Genomic DNA, 20,753 nt, shown 5'->3' with positions numbered 1-20,753 from the left:
GACACACCGAATATAAAGGGCAGATTTATAACCGTGAAGAAAGGGAGAGGAGGGGAGGCCTACTCTGCCTTTCTTCCATGAAGTGCGGTCCAGGCACCATCTTTCCACGACGGTTTAGCCTCGCTTCTCTCCAGGGAAGATGAGAGACAGATGTGGAAGGAAGGAGGGACCCACTCAGTCATGCTCCTGTTTATGGTAAAGATACATTGGACCAGATTAATTAACATAGCTATTATCTTGGCAGTTTTCAACCATAGAAATAAGTGCTAACAGCATCACATGTGTAAGACAAGAGAAAAAAAGTGCAAATCTGGGCCAACCAGGACAGTGACATTTCTGTGACTAGGCATTGAAAGGAGCCGTTTTTTCCATCGGTAATTAAAAGCGCGTAACTCTAATAGTTATTTTAGTTTCATTTTTCAAGGGAAAATATTTTCAGTCTGAGCTACTTTAAATACTTTTCCAGAAATATCAATCCAGAAAGAAAGTTATTATGTAAATCTTAGCACGTGGCTTTCTTATACTACAAAAAAAAAAAAAAAAAAAAATCACTGACATGTTCATACCGTGAGCCTTTCTCCCGTAAGGTTAATTCTCACCCGATACTAAATGTGAACTTTATTGCCAGAATGTTCAGTCATAACAGTTTCTATGTCACTACTGGAGCTCACCGAGATGAGCACCAAAGAGTCACCAGGAAGAGACGCAGCAGGTTCACGGATCAGTGTCTGAGGGGACAGGCATGAAAGCAAATGACCCTTTAACTCGAGCTTTCAAAATGGCCTATTCTGGCCTCAGAAACGTATGCACGTATTAGACCGAAGTTGGTAACCGCAGCCCAGGACTCGGAACTTGTCTTGGGGGAACGGCCGTCGTTTGTGTGAAGCGGATGAGGGAGTAAAGTGGGGCTTAGCGGAGTCTTTGGCGCCTCCCCTTCTGCCCAGCCTGCACGGGTCCACGCTGGTGACCGGCCCCACGCCGGTGACCGGCCCCACTCCAGGGAGGTGTCCGACAGCCCCACCCGCTGCTAACACCTGCTAGGGAGGCAGAAAGGGAGCTGGGCTGGCTCATGCAGCCTCTCCTTCATCCACTAATACAGTATTTACTATTTATTTCTGGATTACTGCTCATATAAACAGTTCATCTAATTCATAGCTATGTAAATCACCAATATTAAGATGCATTTTCCCTGATACCTGGATGGAGTTCATATTTTCCCCCGCATGGCGTCGGTGCTTCTGCCCCAGCACTGACCACGTCTGACCCCCATCAGAGAGCTGTGCTCAGGGAGGACCCCGCAGAGACAGGCTGCCCTTCCTCATCTTCACTCCCCAGGACCCGACACCTGGCAGATGTGGGCGTCTCGAACACTGAACAAAGGAACCAGCTGACTTAAATATGTTCCTCAACTGAACTGTTTTCCTCCTCCCAGGATCAGGGAGTGACAAAATTAGTAGTGACATCTGTCATAGGTTAAGCAGATGAAGTTATTCATCGCTTACCTTATCAATGATAGCTTTTAAAATGGAGGTTTTCATGGTGGAAACAGTGCTAACACAGGTCTCCAAGCCAGGTTCATGGGCTCCCTATGACCCTTGCAGTGTTTGTTGCACTACAAGGCATGGGAAGCGGGCATGCATGGGGGAGGGGGGAGGACAAGAGTCTCTGCTTCTGGGTGACTGAGCTTTGAACCCACAGAGCTGCAGCCCAGCTTGGGCAGCAGGAGCCCCAGAGCCCACCTCAGCCTCCCATGGTCTGAGCTGTAGCTTCTGTCTGTGACATTAAGGACACGTGGAGCCACTCTGTGCCACCACTGGATGCCTCCACCCACACTACACACACACACACACACACACACACATGCACACACACACACACACACACACACACACACATTTGAGTCAGCAAGTTAAAAGGAGAGACGATTAGATCAGCCCATCACCCCTCACTGACCTCCTACGGCAAGACCTATCTCAAGTGTCTCAAGCACCGTGCTTTGCATCGCCAGGAACTAGTATGGCGCCTGGTTCCAAAGATGTTTGCTGAAAGAACCAGTAAATGGGTGACTCTATACAGTGCGCTTATAACATGGTGATACGGTTTTTCATGTCTAGGTATTGACAAGACAGAATGACAGAGTGGAGAAGACACTGGCCTGGAGCCAGAAAACCTGGGCTCGGGAAGAGCCAGCCGCACAGGCTTCTCCTGCATCTCCTCCTCGCCATCCTCATCTGTACCAGCTCCTCGCTCCAACCCTCCCGACCTCACCACGTCTGTCCCTGGACGTCCCAGTGCCCGGGCGTTCAGACCTGAACTCGTTCCTTACCCCTTCCCTGAGCCTCCCCTTCGCGTCTACCCCGAACTGGTTCACGGATCACCGCCCATGTGGAACCCAGCACGGGAAGGGGGTGTCCTCCTCAACCCTCCTCTTCCTTGTCCCACGACCCACCCATCCTCAAGGCCTCGGGCTTCCGTCTGCGCCGCCCCTCCCCCGCCCTCCTCCTCCATGCCTCTTCGCCTCCCAAACCAGGGATCTGCCAGCTTCCCTCTGCCCTGCCCCGCAGGCTGCCCGCTGCCCGCTGCCCGCTGCCCGGCTGAATCGGATCTACACGCGGTTTCTCGTCACCTGATTACCAGGGACCTGGCACACAGCTCGGCGATCAAGCCCACGCTCCGCCTGTTTTCAGTGCTCTGCCCCGGTCCTCTGCTTCTCCAGTTCCCAACACACGGCTCTCGTGACATCTCTGGGCCTTCACATATCCTGCAATCCTTTCCCCAGACGGCCTCCCTAATGATATCGAGGGCGCCATGATGAAACCGTACTCTAGAAAGAATTTAAATGCTGCGTTCTAATGGGCATTATACGTTTATAATATCTGTGTGCTCAGTGAATGATATTTATATAGATATTACGCTAGCAACAGACACGTCTTACAAAAACATTTCATGAATAGTTGCTGTAATTAATACATTTACACCAATTAACCCCAAACGCTACACTGGTTCATTTTCCACTAAGCCTATTATGTAGTTAGAAGTTAGCAGCTACTTCGAAGGCTTTGAGAGGTTTGCAATGTTTAAAGAAGTGACTTTATTTTTAATTACTCTTTTTTTAGTTCTTATTGTCTCTTCTGCCAAAACTTTTGTATAAATTACAAACAAATGATAGAATCAACGGATTTTCATTGCAAACCCTTTTATTTCCTTTGCCCGCCCAGTCTCAGAGATGCAAATAAACTGTGATAAATTCAGACTATAGGGGTAGAATGAGGGGAAAAGTATGAATAATTGACAAGTTAAGTAATGAAGTCTTAGACATCTCAAGAGGTGATGGTGTCATTTAAAATAAAGAGAGAGAGCGAGAGAGAGAGAGAGACAGAGAGAAGGTATGCGTGAGTGAGGCTGAGGAAGATGAAGATGAACAACCGTAAGGACAGAACTTGCTTAATATTTAAAGTCAGGTAAAACCAGAACTTCCTCGTCATTTACTATTAACATCACACTTATTAGTTATAAACTTGTAGAAATGTTAGCTACCACTTCTGAATAAAACATTCGTTGACTACATCTTTCAGAGTCTCGACTGTGGAAATCCTCTGTGCGAGTGGTGTCTGTTTCCATGAACTTGTGGCACGGTTTCCTCATCTTTAAAATAAGAATAATGGTCCGCTCACTTCATCAGACCCTTACGAAGCTTCACTGAATTAATACACACGGGGCACCGAGCACAGTGCCTGCCATATACCGAGTACCAAGTGTTGGCTATAATGATTATTCTTATTATTATGAAACGAAATTAATGACATTCACATATGGCTCCCAGAGTTAAGAGACAGCGAACTTGGTAACTTTGGAGACAAAACCAGATAAGGATGAGCACGATAGGGGGAGTGTGAAATGTTAAAAATTCAAAGGCGTTGGCTCACAGGCCGACAAAGCCAAGCGCAGAAGGGGACGTGGGTTTTTCTCGTTGCAGATGGAGAGACTGCCCAAGGCCATGACGTAAGTGGGAAAAGTGGAAATGGAAAGAGTGTTAGTTCTTTGCGCTCTATCATCTCCACTGTCTTCCCAAAGTAGACACCACTTCCATGGCGGAAACACTTCCTGCAAGGTTTTATAGTCCGGGAAAGAGTTGCTGTACCACCTCTTGGGTAGCGAGTAGATTCACAGCCCTTTTCTAGGTGAGTAAAGCTTCGAAACCACACTTATGAGAGGACAAGCGCCTTCTGCTTCTCACTTGCTCCAGAAAGCATCAGCGACCCCCACTCGTCTTCTCTACTCACTGTGGACGAGATTTGCACGTCTCCACCACCTGTCCCTCCTCATGGACTCAACGAAGTGGCTGCTGCTTGTAAATGGCCAGTTTCATAAACTGTGACTAAGCACTGGTTATCTGGACAGAGCGTTTGGAGGGGGTGGCCACCCAGCCTCAGCGGGGCAGTTACTCCCTCGAAGCATTTGCATTCTATCAAAAACCCTATTTAGATAGAGAAAGTACAATCTATCCTTAGAGGGAAACGAAACTGTTGTCTCCAACAAGAACTCCAACCCACAATCTCCGCTGAAATGGGTTCTGAATGAATCTCGAGGCTGCAGAGGGCAACTGGCATGACGAGGTTCATCCTGAGGCAGCTGCTAAAAACTGAGCTGTATCACGCTCAAGTGTAAGAGATGCATCTGTCTTCCAATCCCCCGGTTCCACCACTATTTTCCAGGGCCTGTGCTTTGTTCCAGATCTGTATACCTCACCTGCAAGCATGTGGTTCAGCTGCAGGAAGGGCAGAGAGCCATGCTCTGCGAGCAGCCATCTGTGTGGATTTTGTATTCCTCAGTATGAGATCTCATTTAGCAACTCTGTCCGTGTGTGTGTGTGTGTGTGTGTGTGTGTGTGATCTCATTTCATCCAGTGCTTAGAACTCAAAAAGAATATTTTAGAATGAATGAGCTTCATCTTCACAGCAATCTCAGGATAGTACATACTTAGGATAGAAGAGAATATGGAGGTTTTGCGTGGTTAAAATGTTACTCAGCTAATAAGAAGGTGAGCCTGATTTTATACGCAGATCTGGGTGTTTGTTCCACTATGCCAAAACCGAGTTCCATTTTCACTGAAGATCTGTTCGGGCGACAAGGTCATTTCTAAAGGGTATGTGTTAGGACACTGAATTTAAACATCTATTATTCCCTAAATTAAGACCACGTTGGCGGCGAGCACACTAATAGAGTACATGGATGTCATATTATAATGTTGTACACCTGAAATTTATATAATGTTATTAACCCAAGTTACCCCAATCAATTTAATTTTTAAAAAGACCACATTATTGACAAGGAAATGGCCCCGCTCCCTTTCATTAATCTTAAGAAGTTAACATAATTTATGAAGAGATTATAAATATTAGGCCTGTTATAAGTCAGTCTCTTAAGTAAGCTAAAGTATGTTTCGCTAGATGGCAGCATTGCTAACAAAGCCTTTTTAGTTTTTTGGCCCATCTTTGTCCCCACAGGCCTCCCCAACCTGGTGAGATGCGACACAGGGCGGTTATTTCTGCACTATTGTGTAGACCAGGACAATATGAAACCTGACTTGTAAATCCTAGGGACAGAATCCCCCAAGGAGAGGGCTATGGGTGGCCCTCCCCGGGATCTGGCCCTCTTCCCTCCAGGATGGTGGGGGCGGGGGCAAGTCCCCAGGAAACTGTGCTGGACTCCCAACTTTAGCATGTCCTCGCTGGGCAGGTCTCTTGACATTTCTGGGCTTCTACTTGTCATCTCGAATTCTCAGGGGCGGCCTTCCTATCTTGCTTCCATTGGCGTCTGTGAGGCCCAGTGGCTTTATCGAAAGGGGAGCATGTCACAAACAGGCTAAGGAGTCGATCATCCCACTGGCGCTGCTTCTCACAGCCTGACCCGCAGGGTACGCGGGAAGCCACCTGGCCAAGGCGACAGAAACTGTCGACCGGCTCAGATTTGTCATATAATCAGAAAACTTCTGGTCAAAGTCTTGGACACAGATGTGACTGCTGCTATGTTATGTTTGCTTTTCACGGCCCCTTTTTCTACCCCAGTGTCTCAGCCATTCCCAGGCCCTCTGATAGGCTTCAGAAAGAGTATGTGAATTCTTGGAGGCCACTGGTGTAGCCATAATACACTAAATGGTCTCCAGAGTCCTAAAAAATGGTGACTAATACGCTTCCTAAACACCTAAATTACTCCCCGGGAATGACTTAGGCATATGAAATATATGACTCATTAACTAATCCTCACAAATACCCCTGTAAGATAGAAGCATGCTAATTTGTCACGCTAAAGACTGTTAACACAGTAAAATCTCAAATTGAAATTAATTAGGTGTATGCCTGAGGTGGGGTAGGTAAGGTGGAGATTTTAATGTTCTAATTTATTGAAGAATGCAAATTATATAATAATTTTTAAAGAAGTATCTATGTTTTACAAAGATATATGCGAATAATAACAAAGAAACTATATTATAATTATATTTTACCATAGGCATGTAAAATATAAAAATATGTATTTTTACCATAAATAAGAAAAGCAAGAAAGACCCCAGTATTCTGTTGCAAAGTGTTCATGCAATAAGAATCATGATCTAGGCCTAAATTATTTGATATTTCAAATTAACTCCAAAATAAGGAGGTTTTATTCTTTTGGATTATTGGAAATGCCACCTCTTTACTATGCTATAGAATTTTAAATGATTCAAGTCTGTATTTTGCATCCTCTCCTCCCTTACAATGGTCTTCGCATGTGGAGAAAAATTGGTCCATGGACCTTTCAATATCTTATCAATTTATTTACTGGTGAAATGAGGTCATTCTACTTAGAATCTGACCTTCTCCTGTGAGATGCGGTGTACATGTGGAAAGGTGGTTTCCGGTTCTACGTAGAGGTAGAATGTTTTTCTGAGTTGCTGGGTAACATTTATTTCATGTGTTTGATATTCATATATGGCTTTTGTCTTGCTTTTTCATCTACCCCTGGATCTTATATTGGAAAAGAGGACCCTGATTCCATTCAGTCTTGAGTCACATGAGTCTGAGGTGACTGACAGAAGACGACACTCAAGTTTCAAGTCACTTAACTGAGGGCTTAGCATGCACCGGACACAGTGCTAAGTATTCAACATACATTATCTCACAGAATCCCCATAACGGCTCTGCGACTTTCCATTTTGCAGAGAAGAAAATACAGACACATAGCAGTTAAGAAGCCTTCTAGATGTCATACATGGAGCAGGAAGCTGGCCTTTTATTTCTGGTGCATGAGCAGCAAATCTAGCGTGATCCAACGCTTAGTCCCTCATTGTTTGAGACTTGGTTAAAGTCACTGATAAATATCAGCCTCAGACTTTCTAAAAAAATTCTGCTTATTTTGTCATTTAAAAGTAAAAACAGTAGGCGATTGTTACCCCCTTAACCAGGTCACTGTGGACAGTGGGAATTCCCTGGTTTTTTTCTTCAGCTCTATAAAGAAAGCAAGTATTTCGCCTCGGGATACCAAGACTGGGGAGGCTGGCTCAAATGCGAGAGGAGGTGGGAAGGTATCCCAAACAAAAGGTAAGTGTGGAAAAGAATCTACATCCAGAGAATCTTCTCTCTGCCCATGAGTTCGCCTCCTGCCCCCGAGCAGTGATTCTCAGCTCTGCTTTCCACCCCAGCCTGGCCTGGGAGAGCTGGAGGGGGAAGTAAGTCAGTCTCCCACGTTTGTATCACCCTCACCAACCACCCCACCCCACCCCCAAAAAAGGGAGAGGCAACTAAGAAATACGGTTGGAAGGGGCAAAGCACCTTACCCACTATTTCTAGCCTCTTTCTGGGACCCAGAAATAATTCTACAGAAGAAAAACAAAGATACAGCCAATTCCACAAATTCAATACAAACAGCTTGGTAGAAAAGGAATAGAACCCTTCTAGCACTGGTCAGATCAGGCCCTCCACTTAAATTGACCTACCCCCCAGGTAGCGTCCCAAGAAATGCTATTTACATCTATTCCTATGGTTGTGAAAAAACAAATTGGCCTTAAACCTTTACAGAGGAGGCTGTTATTCCACAAAAACACCCATGTGCGTAAGTTAATCATTCGACCTTGTCTCTGAGAATTTTTGTCATTTTTTTCGGCCCTCGAAGTGTTCTCCATCTGTATAAGGTCGTCTGTGGATATAGCACTTTCTCCACTATCTTTGTGTTACCTTTTATCTTCTCCCCTTCCCTTCATTTCTCTCCAAAAAAGAACATGAACAGGAAACCTCCACTGCTGGCCACCTGTAAACATCTGTACCTATTCTTTATTCAGAAGTGGTTCATCAAGAAAGGAGCATGGTGTGCCTCACCTCCTCACCAGCATCTTCACCTTCCATCCAACTATCATCTATCATCTATCTATCTATCTATCTATCTATCTATCTATCTATCTATCTATCTATCATCTATCTATCATCTGTAGTGAGTTGCATCGTGTCTCCCCAAAATTCATGTCCACTCAGAATCTCATGACCTGTAACCTTATTTGGAAATAGGGTCTTTGTAAATGGGATTCGTTAAAGATTGAGATGAGACCATACTGCATTAGGATGGCCCTTAAATCCAATGACCAGTGTCCTTAGAGTAAGAGGAGAGAACTCAGAGTGACGTGCAGAGCAGAAGGCCATGTGAAGGCAGAGGCAGAGGTAGGAGCGATGCAGCCACAAGCCAAGAAACGCCTTGGACCACCGGACGCTGGAAGAGGCGAGGAAGGATTCTTCCCTAGAATCTTCAGAGGGAGCATGGCCCTGCCAACACCTTGATTTTGGACTTGTAGACTCCAGGATAATGAGAATAAATAAATTTTTGTTGTTTGAGGCTGCCTAGTTTGTGGTTAATTTGTTATGGCAGTTCTAAAATACTAATATACACTCTATTATCTATGTATCTATGTATCTATATCTATCTATCTATCTATCTATCTATCTATCTATCTATCTATCTATCTATCATCTTCCCTGCTCCCTTCCCTCTACTTATCACACCACTGCCAGATAAACTGTTCTTTAAAGCTGTGGTTTTTGGCCCTGGCAGTTCAAACTAAGGCCTGGGTGCCACCCACAGATATCCCGATTGAATTGGTCTGGGGCGTGGCTTAGGCACTGATATTTCTTTAAAGCTCCCAAGTGAGTCTAGCGAGAATTCCTGGACTTTCTCCATTCCCCTGCTCCCAAATCTCCAGTGCTGTCCCCTGCCTACCAAACTTAAAAATGATACCAACTAACACATTTGCTTCCACAAAGTGCTTTCAAATGCATTCGAGCCTCGTGATGGTTCAGAGTTATTACTGGGGCAGTTCTGTGAAAGCCCATTTTATGAGGTCAGAAGATCCTACAGAGAAGATGAGTTTCTTTCTGTAGACAATCCAGTCAAGTCTCTCCACCCCCTTCACCCCCAGCTTAGAATGTTTTCTGCAGTTTCAACAGTGTGAGAGACTTACATAATGCTAATTACTAGCTACCGATGCAGGATGGCTGTGGTGTGCTTGTTATTATGATGCTGTAACAATAGGGAAATCTGAGACCATTGAAAACCAACCGTGCAGTATGAGTACCCCCTCATTCTTTAGAGGCACCCAAATGAAATAATCTGACTTGATAATGTGCTGTCTGATCCACAGGGCAATGCAGCTTGTCCTGTGGGATAAAAAAATCCCATGTTCTTGGCCATTCTGCAAGTTTCCACAGCGACTCCTTGGTCTGCAAGATTCTCCTGCCAAGCTTTCCAGCTACCAAATGCTTACCAGGTGTGTCAGTTTCCTGTTGCTGCTGAAACAGGTATCCACAGAGGGAGCAGCTTAAAACAATGGAAATTTATTCTCTATTTATTTTCTATTCTCCAAAGTTCTAGAGGCCCAAAGTCTAAAATGGGCCCGCAGGGCTGGTTCTTTCTGGAGGCTCTAGGAGAGAATCTGATTCCCTGACGTTTCCAGCTTCTAGAGGCTGCCTTCACTCCTCGGCTGGCGGCCCCCTCCTCCGTCCCCAAAGCCAGCGGTGTAGCATCTTCTCTCTTCTCTCTACTTCCATCCACGTCACCTCTCTGACTCTCATCTTCCTGCTTCCTTCTTATAAAGACCCCGTGGACCCACCTGAATAATGGAGGATGATCTCCGCATCTCAAAACTCTCAGATCACAGCTGCCAAACCCCTTTTACTACGGAAGGTGACGTAGCCTCAGGTTCCAAGGATCAGGACATGAGCATCTTTGGGGGGTGGGGGGCCTTATTCAGCCTACCACACCAAGGAAATAACCAGACAAAAATACTTCTGAAACTTCCTGATGAACTCTGGGTGTTCCCTTCAGACCACGGCCCTGCCCACATTCATAAGATATGACAACCCCGTTGGAAGTTCACCACTTCCTGGAGAAATGCTCTGTCCATGACTGAATATACAAACTGGTTCCTTTTTTGTGTGTTCATGGTTGGTCAGAAAGCAAAAAGATAAATAATACTCCCTTGACTGTCTATAAACAGGAGAAAACAAAAACCCATGATGCTAAAAAAAAAGTCTTTTCGATGCCATCATTTGTCAAATTGTGACATCTTATGCTATTACTCTGGCTGGGCAGGAAAGCAGCAAGCGGGCAGCAAACTGACACCAGGACTGACCCAGAAAGGACACTTTGCATATTTCAGGGGGACAGATGGCTGAGCAGAGGATGTGAATGGGAATTCTCCAAACACCTGCCCCTGCTCCTTCTTGAAATGTGGTCCGGGGAGGAAAGAGCACAGGTGTACCTCATCCCCAGGGCATCAGCTACACTAGAACACATGCTTCTGGGTTCCGTGAATCCATTATAAACAAAGCCTCTGAGTACTAGAGAACAACCCATCCTCCCAGACTGTCGCCTTCCTCTTACGGGGCACTAGGAAGTCCTCCAAAAAAAAGGGCCAGTACCATATCCTCCCAAGGCTTCTGACCTTGGAGGAGCAAGGTTTAAGTGCCACAGAGGTCCTCCAGCTTAGCAAACCCTGAGTCGTTTCGAGGTTGGTGCTGCTACTTTGTCTCTCTCGCCCATAGCTGAGGGAGTAAACTCCCATTCCTAGAAATGCCCGTGCATTCTAGGCACAATTAACTTCTAAAGATATAATAGAGACACCCCCACCCTGACATCACCCGGAGTCCAGCCTAGCATTCACAGTCTCTGACATGGATTTTGACAGACGCTTTTGGAGAAAGCAGGATAATTTTTACCAAAAATGTTTTCCTATAACTTGAGAAATACACCTTGAATATTTTATCGCACTGAGAGTCCATTATGGATTTATTACCTAGGTATGAATCTAACATCTTCCTGAGTTTTCTTGACAAGTCTCAAAATCCTATGAAATAGTTTTCCTACCCTCTCAAATGTCCCTGTATTGAGCGCGCCATCAAAATGCCACCTGGATTCTATTCATTGCGTTCAAGGATTTATTGAGTATCATTAAGATACTTTAGGTTAAAGATTAGCTTGGAGCCAATTAACTGATGGTTTCTACCCCAAATCTTAGGGTCTGGACAGGTCTTTCGGCCTGGAATTTTTTCCTAAATCTAGGGCAGGTCATGAGAAACGCATTTAGTGTTTCTCTGCCACGGAAGCTTTCTCTAGTATGCGGCCACTTTTACACACATTAGCTGCTGCGAGGGACGTGGGAATAAAATGGACCCGTGTCTTCAAAGAATCTGTAATCCAGCAGAAGAGAACAGACTAAGATTCAGGAAACTGAACGAAAGAAACTTCGTATCGCTCAGCCTCGGGGTTCTCATCCGGCAAACGAGGGGGTTGAAATAGAGAACTGTCATCCCTGCCTTATAGTTTGTAAAGTAGCCTCATGTTCTCTCCTTCACTGTTCTCCACAATAATCTTGCAAGGTAGGGATTTCATAGGTCAGGATTTAGACTAAGATGTTAAGCTCCTAAACTGCGGTTCGACAATCGGCGGAGCCACGACCTTGAACGAGGTAGGATTGTCTCAAATCTCCCATCGTGATGCCAAACGCACTTAGCATCCTACGGCACTGGATTCTGTGATGCCGGATTAGAAGCATAACATCCTATGATTCAGAGCGTTTCGTGTACAGTTTTTCCTGCAGTTCATTTACTAGAATGAATGTAGATCAGCAGCTGCCAGTCAACAAAGGTAATTAATCTATGGTCGATTCAAAGAACTGTAGTCCAGACATGTCTTTCCAACGTTGGAACTCATGTGGTCAAATGAAGGGTCTAGAGCATTTTCTGCTTCCGCATATGTGTAGAGATTGTGTCAAATGTCCACAAGCTAAGAGAAGCAAGTCTTTCTCTGGAAGACAGTCGAAGACTGTTACACAGTGCTATGGGTGACAGGGGCGTGAGGGGCCTGAGGGACCTTCCTATCGCTCGTGTGAAGGTGTCACCTGCTCACTGCTGGAAAGCCTGTCCTCATCTTTGTCATCGTCCCTGCACTTAAATGGCAGTGTCTTCTCTCCCTCCCTTCTGATGGCTCTGGGCTGTAAGTGCGAAGTAGAACCCTAAGTAGCGCAAAGTCTAGATGCTTCTCTGTCCAAGGACCAGTTCTGGCACTAAGCCAGAGGCGCCTCTGCTCTGTGGGCATCTGGATAAGCAGGAAAAGTGAGGTCAGCTTTCGGAGCAGCCAGCCATCTCTGCCGGACAGTGAACTGCAGAGTACTTGATGCAGGGAGATGTCCGTGACAGGAGACGTTCAGTCTGGCCAGACCCCGAGCCCCCACCCCAGGGCGCCAGGATGACGCCGCCATGACACAGGGACACTGATGCACAGCCAGGCACCAAATCTCTTAATCCCAGGGGGCTTTCCTCTGATCCCTTTAACTACTACTCAGGGGAAATGCATGAATTAGTCTGTTCTGGAGCTGGAAAGAAGCAATCCAATATATCCAGGACAATCTGAACTTGGTGGCTTGTGTGAATCATTTATGTATGTGGCTTTAGGCCACAGTAACCCGCCCTTGCCCGATCACGAGCTCTTCTGTGTGTCCTCAAAGAAGTCTAGGCATCTCTCTACCTTTGCAATCACCTCCCTGGCTTACAATGGGTCACCTGCCTCCTCCTCTAAGGGCAGCAGGACAGAAACCTGGGTGTCCAGCCCAGGCAGGAGCCCCATCCAACACTTAGCATAGTGTCTGGCACTTGGTTAGAGCTTAATAAATATTCATTATTATACAAGAAATTCTTTTTAACTGGGGTGAGAGAAGAGGAAGAGCAGAAAGCATTATTGCACAAGTAAAAGAAATGCACCCATAACCCCCACCTTGCTTTGACGTAGCATCTTCAGCTCCCCTCCCCTCACACAAACTTTCCCAACACTTGGACCATTTTATAGGAGAGAACCAGTCCCACGTTCTTCTGTCCTTGCTCATCAGCGCTGTGCAGCCGCTGAGTCCTCTAACCAGCACCTGGTGCATCTCACTAGGGCTTTGTGGCCCTAGACGGTGAAATGCGAGTTGTAACAGGCGTATGTGGCTAGCACAACCCTCTAGAAGATGTGTGGGAAATATGACCCGGGCAGAAGGATGTGCGCCGGAGTGTTTTACTGATAGCAGCAAAAACCTAACTCTGTCAATTGATGCTTGGTTATATAAATTAGGCCATATCCGTATGATGGATAGTATTTATATAATGGAATATTATGCCACCATTAAAGATCATATTTTAGAAAAATATATAATGGCATGGGAAAATGCACCCAGTATATCAAGCAAAAAGCAGATCACGGAAATGAACATAATCACGATTTTATAAATCGTGTGTGTATAAAGTACCTGGAGGAAATGTACCCGAAGGGTGATGTTGATTTTTTAAAGTCTTATTTAAACTTTTTCATATATCTTTTATTTTATAACAGACATGTATTAATTTTTGTAATTTTAAAAACAGTAAATTTTAAAATTGCAAGCAAAAAAAAAGCATGTTATTCAACAATGGAAAAAAGCTGTTCTGTCCCCATCCTAGGCAGTTATGTGGCAGCATCAGACTATGAGGCCCCACCCAGGAGCCACCGGTTCCTATTACATTTATATCCACAACACAAAAACTCTGCCCAAAAGTAAAGCTGTGGCCGCTAAACCCCTACAGGTCAAAATATGAGACCTCTTCCTTGGTATGCCACGTCTGAAAAGGAGCCACATTTGAAAAAGGCGGGGCCAGGAGGTTGCTTGGGGGTTGGTGGAGACACTGGAGGCAGCTGTGGTGGGGAAACCCCTTCCCCAGGCGGGTTCTGTCACTACCTGTGTGGCCACAGGTCATTCTATTTAAAATCGGAAAGAAGATCAAACATCTGCCCTGCCTCCCTCACAGACCTATCATGGGGTTAAGTTAAATGATGTGTGTGCTATATTTTGTAAGCTACAAAGCACTCAGTAAATGCAATGTTTGGCAGTCCAAGAACGCCAGCTTCTTAAGATAATGATCCATGTCTCCCCATGTTCTTGCAAGATATCAAGAGAAACAATCTATATTCCTTCTCACAATCTAGAAAAGTTACCAAGAATTTTATCGGCCACATTTCACTCATGTTATGTTACCCTGTATCTTTGCCCCATAGAACAAAATCTGTGTGCTACGTGTTCGCTCGACTTGCTTCTTTTTTCTCTTGGGCATGTGGACAGATTGGCTTTCTCAGCCTCCCCTGAGGGAAGGTTGGGCCAGGAGACTGGATTCTTGCCAGTGGAATGTAGATAGAGTTATGTATACTCCCCCCAGAGTCCCTTGTGAGAACCTCTGTATTCTCTCTCTTCCCTCATTTTCTGGCTGGTTGTGCAAGATCTGGTGGGAAGCTCTGAGGCTCCTGGAAAACGGTGACATGCTAGACAGAGGAGCCTAGGTTCCCATGTCATAGTGGAAGGCCACCCACCAAACACCAGCTACGACAGAGATACGAGTAAGAAATGACCTGAGGTCCTTTGCTACACCAAGTATCTTCCCTGACTGATACACGCCATGAGCTTGGCCACCTCTCCACGCCACAGTGGTCGTCAACGCTTTCTGCTGCTTCCCACGTGACTGATGCAGGGGACATGGAGGAAACAGATGGTAAACCCAACCCTCATCCAACAGAAAACTCAACCGAGAAAAATTAAAAGAATTTTTTTAGATCCCTTGGCTGATTTAAGACCTGATCTCTTATTTCTCTAGGGAAACTTGGGAGTACATGCTAATTTATATAACTGGAAACAACAACAACAACAACAACAACAACAACAAGAAAAGGGAAAACACATTTGCTAAACTAATTGCAATAGTATTTAAGGTGAGTTGCAAATAGAAAAGGATTATGGTCCGTCGAGGTGGAACAGGTCAGGAAGGGTGTCTACACATCTTTTAGACAGTGTAGACAATGGAGGCAACGCGTTATCAGGGATCACTGGTTTCTCATATATTTTATGATTGTTTAGCAATGTCCAGTGGGGCCACGTGGAAGCATGAGGCTCTGAGTTGGGGACGCCCCAGAAGGACCGGAGTGGAGAAAGGCAGTGTCGCCCACTTCTCTGCTTTGACTCTAGTTAATCCTGCTCCTCCTTGCTCAGAGACTACTTACCTGGTAGGGGTACAGGGTGACCCCGTTGGTTCTCGACAGGGACCAGGTGCCATCCAGGTATTGGTGAGCCTGGATGGCCACCGAGTTGAAGATATTCCCATTGCTGGGGCTGGTGGCCATCTGGAGGCTGACTTTGGCCTGGTGGGTTGGGGATCCACCCTTCTTCTCAGCCCCATTGCTGACCCCGAGGCTGTTGGGTTTGCTGCTATGCTTGTTGGTGACGAAGGCCGTGTAGTTGGAGGAAGCATAGGGGGTGGGCACAAAGGCCCAATCCCTGGGCTGCTGGAGGCCACCCATGTGCCGGGACCCCACCAGGGCGGGGATATTGGAGAGGGGCGGGGGCGAGCCAGGTGAGCCATCATAGTAGTGCTCACTGCCAGCTGCCTGTTCCAAGGTCAGCACCATCTGGATAGCCTCCTGCTTCAGCTGGTTCAGGTGCGTGGCACAAATGTCACAGCGGTTGTCTCTGTCATTCCATGCCTTCCGGATGGTGTTGGGGACCTGGAGCTTGTCGTGAATCACAGCCGAGAAAGCAGGATCCTGGAGAATACACAAGCAGAAAAAAGGAGAGCCTATAACTCAGGCCTGGTAAGTGCAATTCAGAGGGCTGGTTTACAAGTTAAGCCCGAGGTGCATTGGCAGAGTTTGATTGACATCCATCAGAAATGAGCACCAGACTGGCAGAGGGCCTCCGACTGAAACACATCTGACAAATGTAAGATTTTTATAGTAGAGACTTTAAGGAATTAAAAAATATATATATCTCTAAGCATCCTCCTTACTAGGTCAGTCAAATAAACACATTCCAGATTCTTCTACTTGTGTCCACTAAAGAATTATAACCGTACCTGGATCCGCCCAAGGTGTTCCTCAGGTAGACACAAACGTTTGTCCAGGCAGGACCGGGGTGACTGCAGTCACTTTGGACAGATACACGGTGGCCCTGGCCCCCCGCGAACCATGGAAAGTTGGTAACAAATGGAGGTGCTATTCGTGACCCAGAACAGAGATTCCATTCTAAGAAAATCTCAGCCTCATTAGCACTGTGCACTAAGTGCCATTGGAAGAAAACCAAACTAAACAGATTTTAGACCAGAGATCCAGCCAGCTCCAGCCGCCCGGCAAACCCCTGCAGATTCTCTCTATTGACCGTGGGCCCGTGGCAAGCCGCCCATGCCTGCACCCGTGTATCTGGTATCCTGATAGATCAGAAGGAAAATATCTTCTGACAAAACAGTCCAAGTTCTTTTCCCTATAAACTTCATCTAAAACTACCACTAAAGACTCTTTAGCTCAGATGCCCATATCTAAAAGAAATCAGAAAATGAATTTCATGAAGATTATTTCTTTCATGTACATTGCTTTAATTTTTCCAGGAAAACTGGATTGCATAGAAAAAGAAGCACCAGGTGTGTTAACTGGGTATCAAAACTTGGGGGTTCTAGTTCCATTTCTGCTATGAATTAGCTGTGTGACCTTGGACAACTTACTTAGCCTCACAGAACCTCCCATCTGTCACAACGAGGCTATGGCCTATCTTTGTCGCTAGGTCCTTCCAGCTCCATGATGCTGTTTGTGGGGACACTGGGACAGACGGGTACAGTATCAGTAAGTACGAACAAGCCACTATATCATTTTTGGAGCCTGGCTGAACTTCCGAGATTCAACAATTGTTGCAAATCATCGATGAGGCTGATCTCCAAGCTTATTTTGCTAGAGGACATTAGAAGTAAATCTGCCTTTCTGAAATCTGCCGTCAGCTTTTATGGGGTGCAAGCCCCACCAGGACTGAACGGGGCTGGATGAGCTGTGGGTGAGGGAGGTGTGTGGGGCGCCGGGAAGAACAGCGGTGGGAGAGTCGCCCTTAATTACAACCCACCTTGATTATGGTCTCCGGCGTTTTGTTTTCCTTGTTTAACTACCCTGAACAGCTCCTCGGCATGCACTGATTAATTGATTAATAAATCAAGAGGCCTCTCTACACAGCAGCTGCGAAGAGTGACTCAGGAGGTAGAAACTCAAGACAGTCATATAAAATGATGGGAACCAAAAGGAGGTCAAGGTCGATCAACTCCGGCTGACGAGGTGATGCAGACCATGTGAGACCCGCCTCGTGGTTCCTCCTCAGTGACTCTGCTTGGTCCAGAATCTCTAACCACAGCTCGGAGCACGTGGGGCCCAAAAGGAACAATTAGGGACCACTCTGGAGCAGATGATCCCACCTCAGTTTTCAGACAGAGAAACTAAGCTCCACTAGTCCACCATTTTTCATTTCACGAAGAGCCAAGAAGCCGTACTCGTCAATGGACTCATATTTTTTGCACGAACATATAAGGTTTTCACCACATTCACCTGGGAAACGGTCATTTATTCAAAAGGAATTTATTCGGGCCCCCACATGGGCCAAGATATAGTTTCTTGCTTTTTCACATAACGTTACATAATGAGAATATTCCCTTATCAATCAATGTCATTTCGAAATATGATTTTTAATGACCGCCTGGTATTTTACCCTTTAGTTGTTTCTTAATCCATTTATTTCTCCATTCTACTACAGAATTGGAGATGGTAGGCGACATCAGACTGGCATTCTAAAGCGGTCCCCAACCCACAGCTCATGCTTTCAAGGCGCCAAACTATTTGGTTTCAAGAAGCCTCCAATTAATTGCTTATTTAGACTATTTTTTATTCACCTAATCACCCGGAAGAAGTGTCAGGTGAGGAGACAGATACGTGACCAGTCCCCACCACACATCACAGTTTATTTTAGAGCCTTGTAGGGTCTGGGTTTGACTCTGACATCTGCTGCTGGATGTCACACCCACTCTACAGAAATGGCCAACACCTGGTTCTGAGGACTCACTTCTTTTCTCTTTTCTTCTTGGTTTTTACTGCTCTCCCTTGAAGCTTATTGCTATTTGCTGCTCACCTAACATTTAACAAATAACATATTTTGGCCTCCAACGTGCCAGGCCCTGCACCAGGCTGAGGCTCTGAGGATGCATGAGAACTATTTCGGTCCTCCGGGAGTTCATGGTCTGGGGGACATTCTTGGTTCCTGGACTGCCAAGTGGCGTGTCCTTCTGTTGCTACTTCTAGTCCAGAACCAATCAACACACACTCAGACACAGGAAGCTCAGCGCTCCCTTCCCAGTTCCTGGGTCACCAGCAAAACCATCCGCGAAAACGATGCTGCCACCAAGCTCACCACCAGTGGGACCGACATGGCCACAGACAGCCAGGAAGTAGCAAAGATCTCACCACTGCCTCGTCCGGAGTGAAACGGAGACTGGTTCTTTAATGAGTATGCAACTGCTGACTGATGTCAAAGAGGCGTTCCCTGATTTAAGCACCCCGGATCTGAAACCTTATGTGAGCTGTTATTACCCAAAGGCCTCAGTAAGTCGAGAAAGAGCTACATCGTAGGGAAACCAAAACACCTTTCAAGTGCTTGTCCACACATGGTAAATATTTTAGTGCAGCTTGAAACTTCAAAGCGGACTGGCCCACAGACACAGCTTTCTGCAAGTGCCAGAGTAAGGAGAATACTGCTTCAAGGCAGAGTAGTAATAAACAAGGGAAGAGAGGAGACTTTAGAACCGTGGATGACTCACACATACTATGCTTTCCTGACACAGACACCACAAGGACGGCGGTGGCCCCAGCGTGTGCATGAGGGGAGGGCCACTGGTTCAGCTGGCACCTTTGGACACCGGGACCCACAGAAGGAAGGACTTAAGGTGCTACCTAGCTCACGAGCTTCAAAGACATCCGGACTGTCTCGTCCTGATCCATCCTGTGGCTTCGGGAAATACTTAAACAGGAATGGCAGGAACCCACCCACGAGTCAAACCTCTAGCTTTAAAGTCCCAATTTTCATTTCAACACATATGAAAATGGGCCAGCGGAGTACCTGGGCAACGTTTCCATCTTAAACATTTGAGATTAAAGGTTCTGTGCTCAGAACACTCTCATCTTTCAAAAATAATACAAATTATTTTACATCCGCCATGAAGAGGAATTCAAGAAAACACTTTACCGGGGAAACTGGTAAAGTTTCTCAGAAGAAAAATTAGAAATAAATGAGGTTCATGTTCCAACATGTGAATCCGCCTGACTCGTGACTATGCAAAAAGACAAAGAAAACGCTCTTCTACTTCTTTTTGGGACATTTCAGAAAAACGAAGGTCCTGCAATGTCTCCCAAGGGTCTCAAGAGTCTAATGACTCTCTTAGGTTAACTCACATGTCTTCTGGCCGACCGATCTAAGAGACTCTGATGAAATCTCTCTTCCCACAGGCAAGGGCACCCAAGCCCATGGCCTCAAGAGCCATGTGTGTCCTGTGACTGGAAATGCTCTATCTCCATCCTCGCCTGAACTCTCTCCTCAGCTCTGAGCCTGATACCCAAAGGCCCGCTTGGAAAATGTCACCTGGGTAGATCCTCTTCTAACTGACAATTCAAAATTAATTTTATTTGACCCTAAACCTGTCCTTATTGCAACAGTACCTTCCACGTCTACCCCATCCGATCACCAGACTTGGCAGATGGTACTTCCTAAAAGCTCTGGAACTGACCCTGCTCTTCATGCTCACTGTCATGATAACGCTTTCAGCATTTCTCACATCAGTGCTGTCTCCCCGACTCTGGCCTTGACGACGTGCCACCGCCCCTTCCAAAAAAATTTTACTAAAGTGCAAATCTGATTATCCTGCTTTTCTATACCTCCGTGCTAGGCGCTATCTTATTGTCCGTAGTTTTTATGTGTAGAACGATTTCTGTTAGACCCAGCACCTTAAGGGGAAATATTCTTTCTTTCCATGTCTAAGCCCCCATGTCTAGCATAGAGCCCACTAGATAGCAAGGGCTCAACAAATATATGAAAACTAAATGAATGAATGAAAACAATTCAACCGAGGCTAAAGCAGTCAAGAAACAAAGCTGATCTAGGTCCATCTTGCATTTATTTTGTCTAAATGAGCTGGTCACCTATTCTGCAACCATTAGGAAACAAACTCTTTCAAGTCTAGGGTTAATTTGATTTTCCAAATACATTTGTTCTAACAAGCCTAATATGGGTCCATCATTATCTGACGATCTTCCTTTTACCCGACTTTTCCTTAAACTATAAAAATAGATTCTCTAGCCTCTGGCCTCAGTGCACAAAAAGCATACTC

General features: G+C 45.8%; 1 protein-coding gene across 1 annotated transcript in view; it reads right to left on the bottom strand.

Moving 5' to 3' along the window:
- Positions 1-20,753, bottom strand: part of KIF26B (kinesin family member 26B) — a 385,762-nt gene that overhangs the window by 222,210 nt on the left and 142,799 nt on the right. The window contains 1 exon segment of the mRNA XM_039883253.1: positions 15,577-16,116. Coding sequence (XP_039739187.1) covers positions 15,577-16,116 — 540 coding nt within the window.

Source organism: Pteropus medius, unplaced genomic scaffold (assembly GCF_902729225.1).
Source record: "Pteropus medius unplaced genomic scaffold, Ma_sr-lr_union100, whole genome shotgun sequence".
Classification (NCBI taxonomy): Eukaryota; Metazoa; Chordata; class Mammalia; order Chiroptera; family Pteropodidae; genus Pteropus; species Pteropus medius.
Note: the sequence above shows the minus strand (reverse complement) of the source record. Positions and strands in the feature narration are given on the sequence as shown.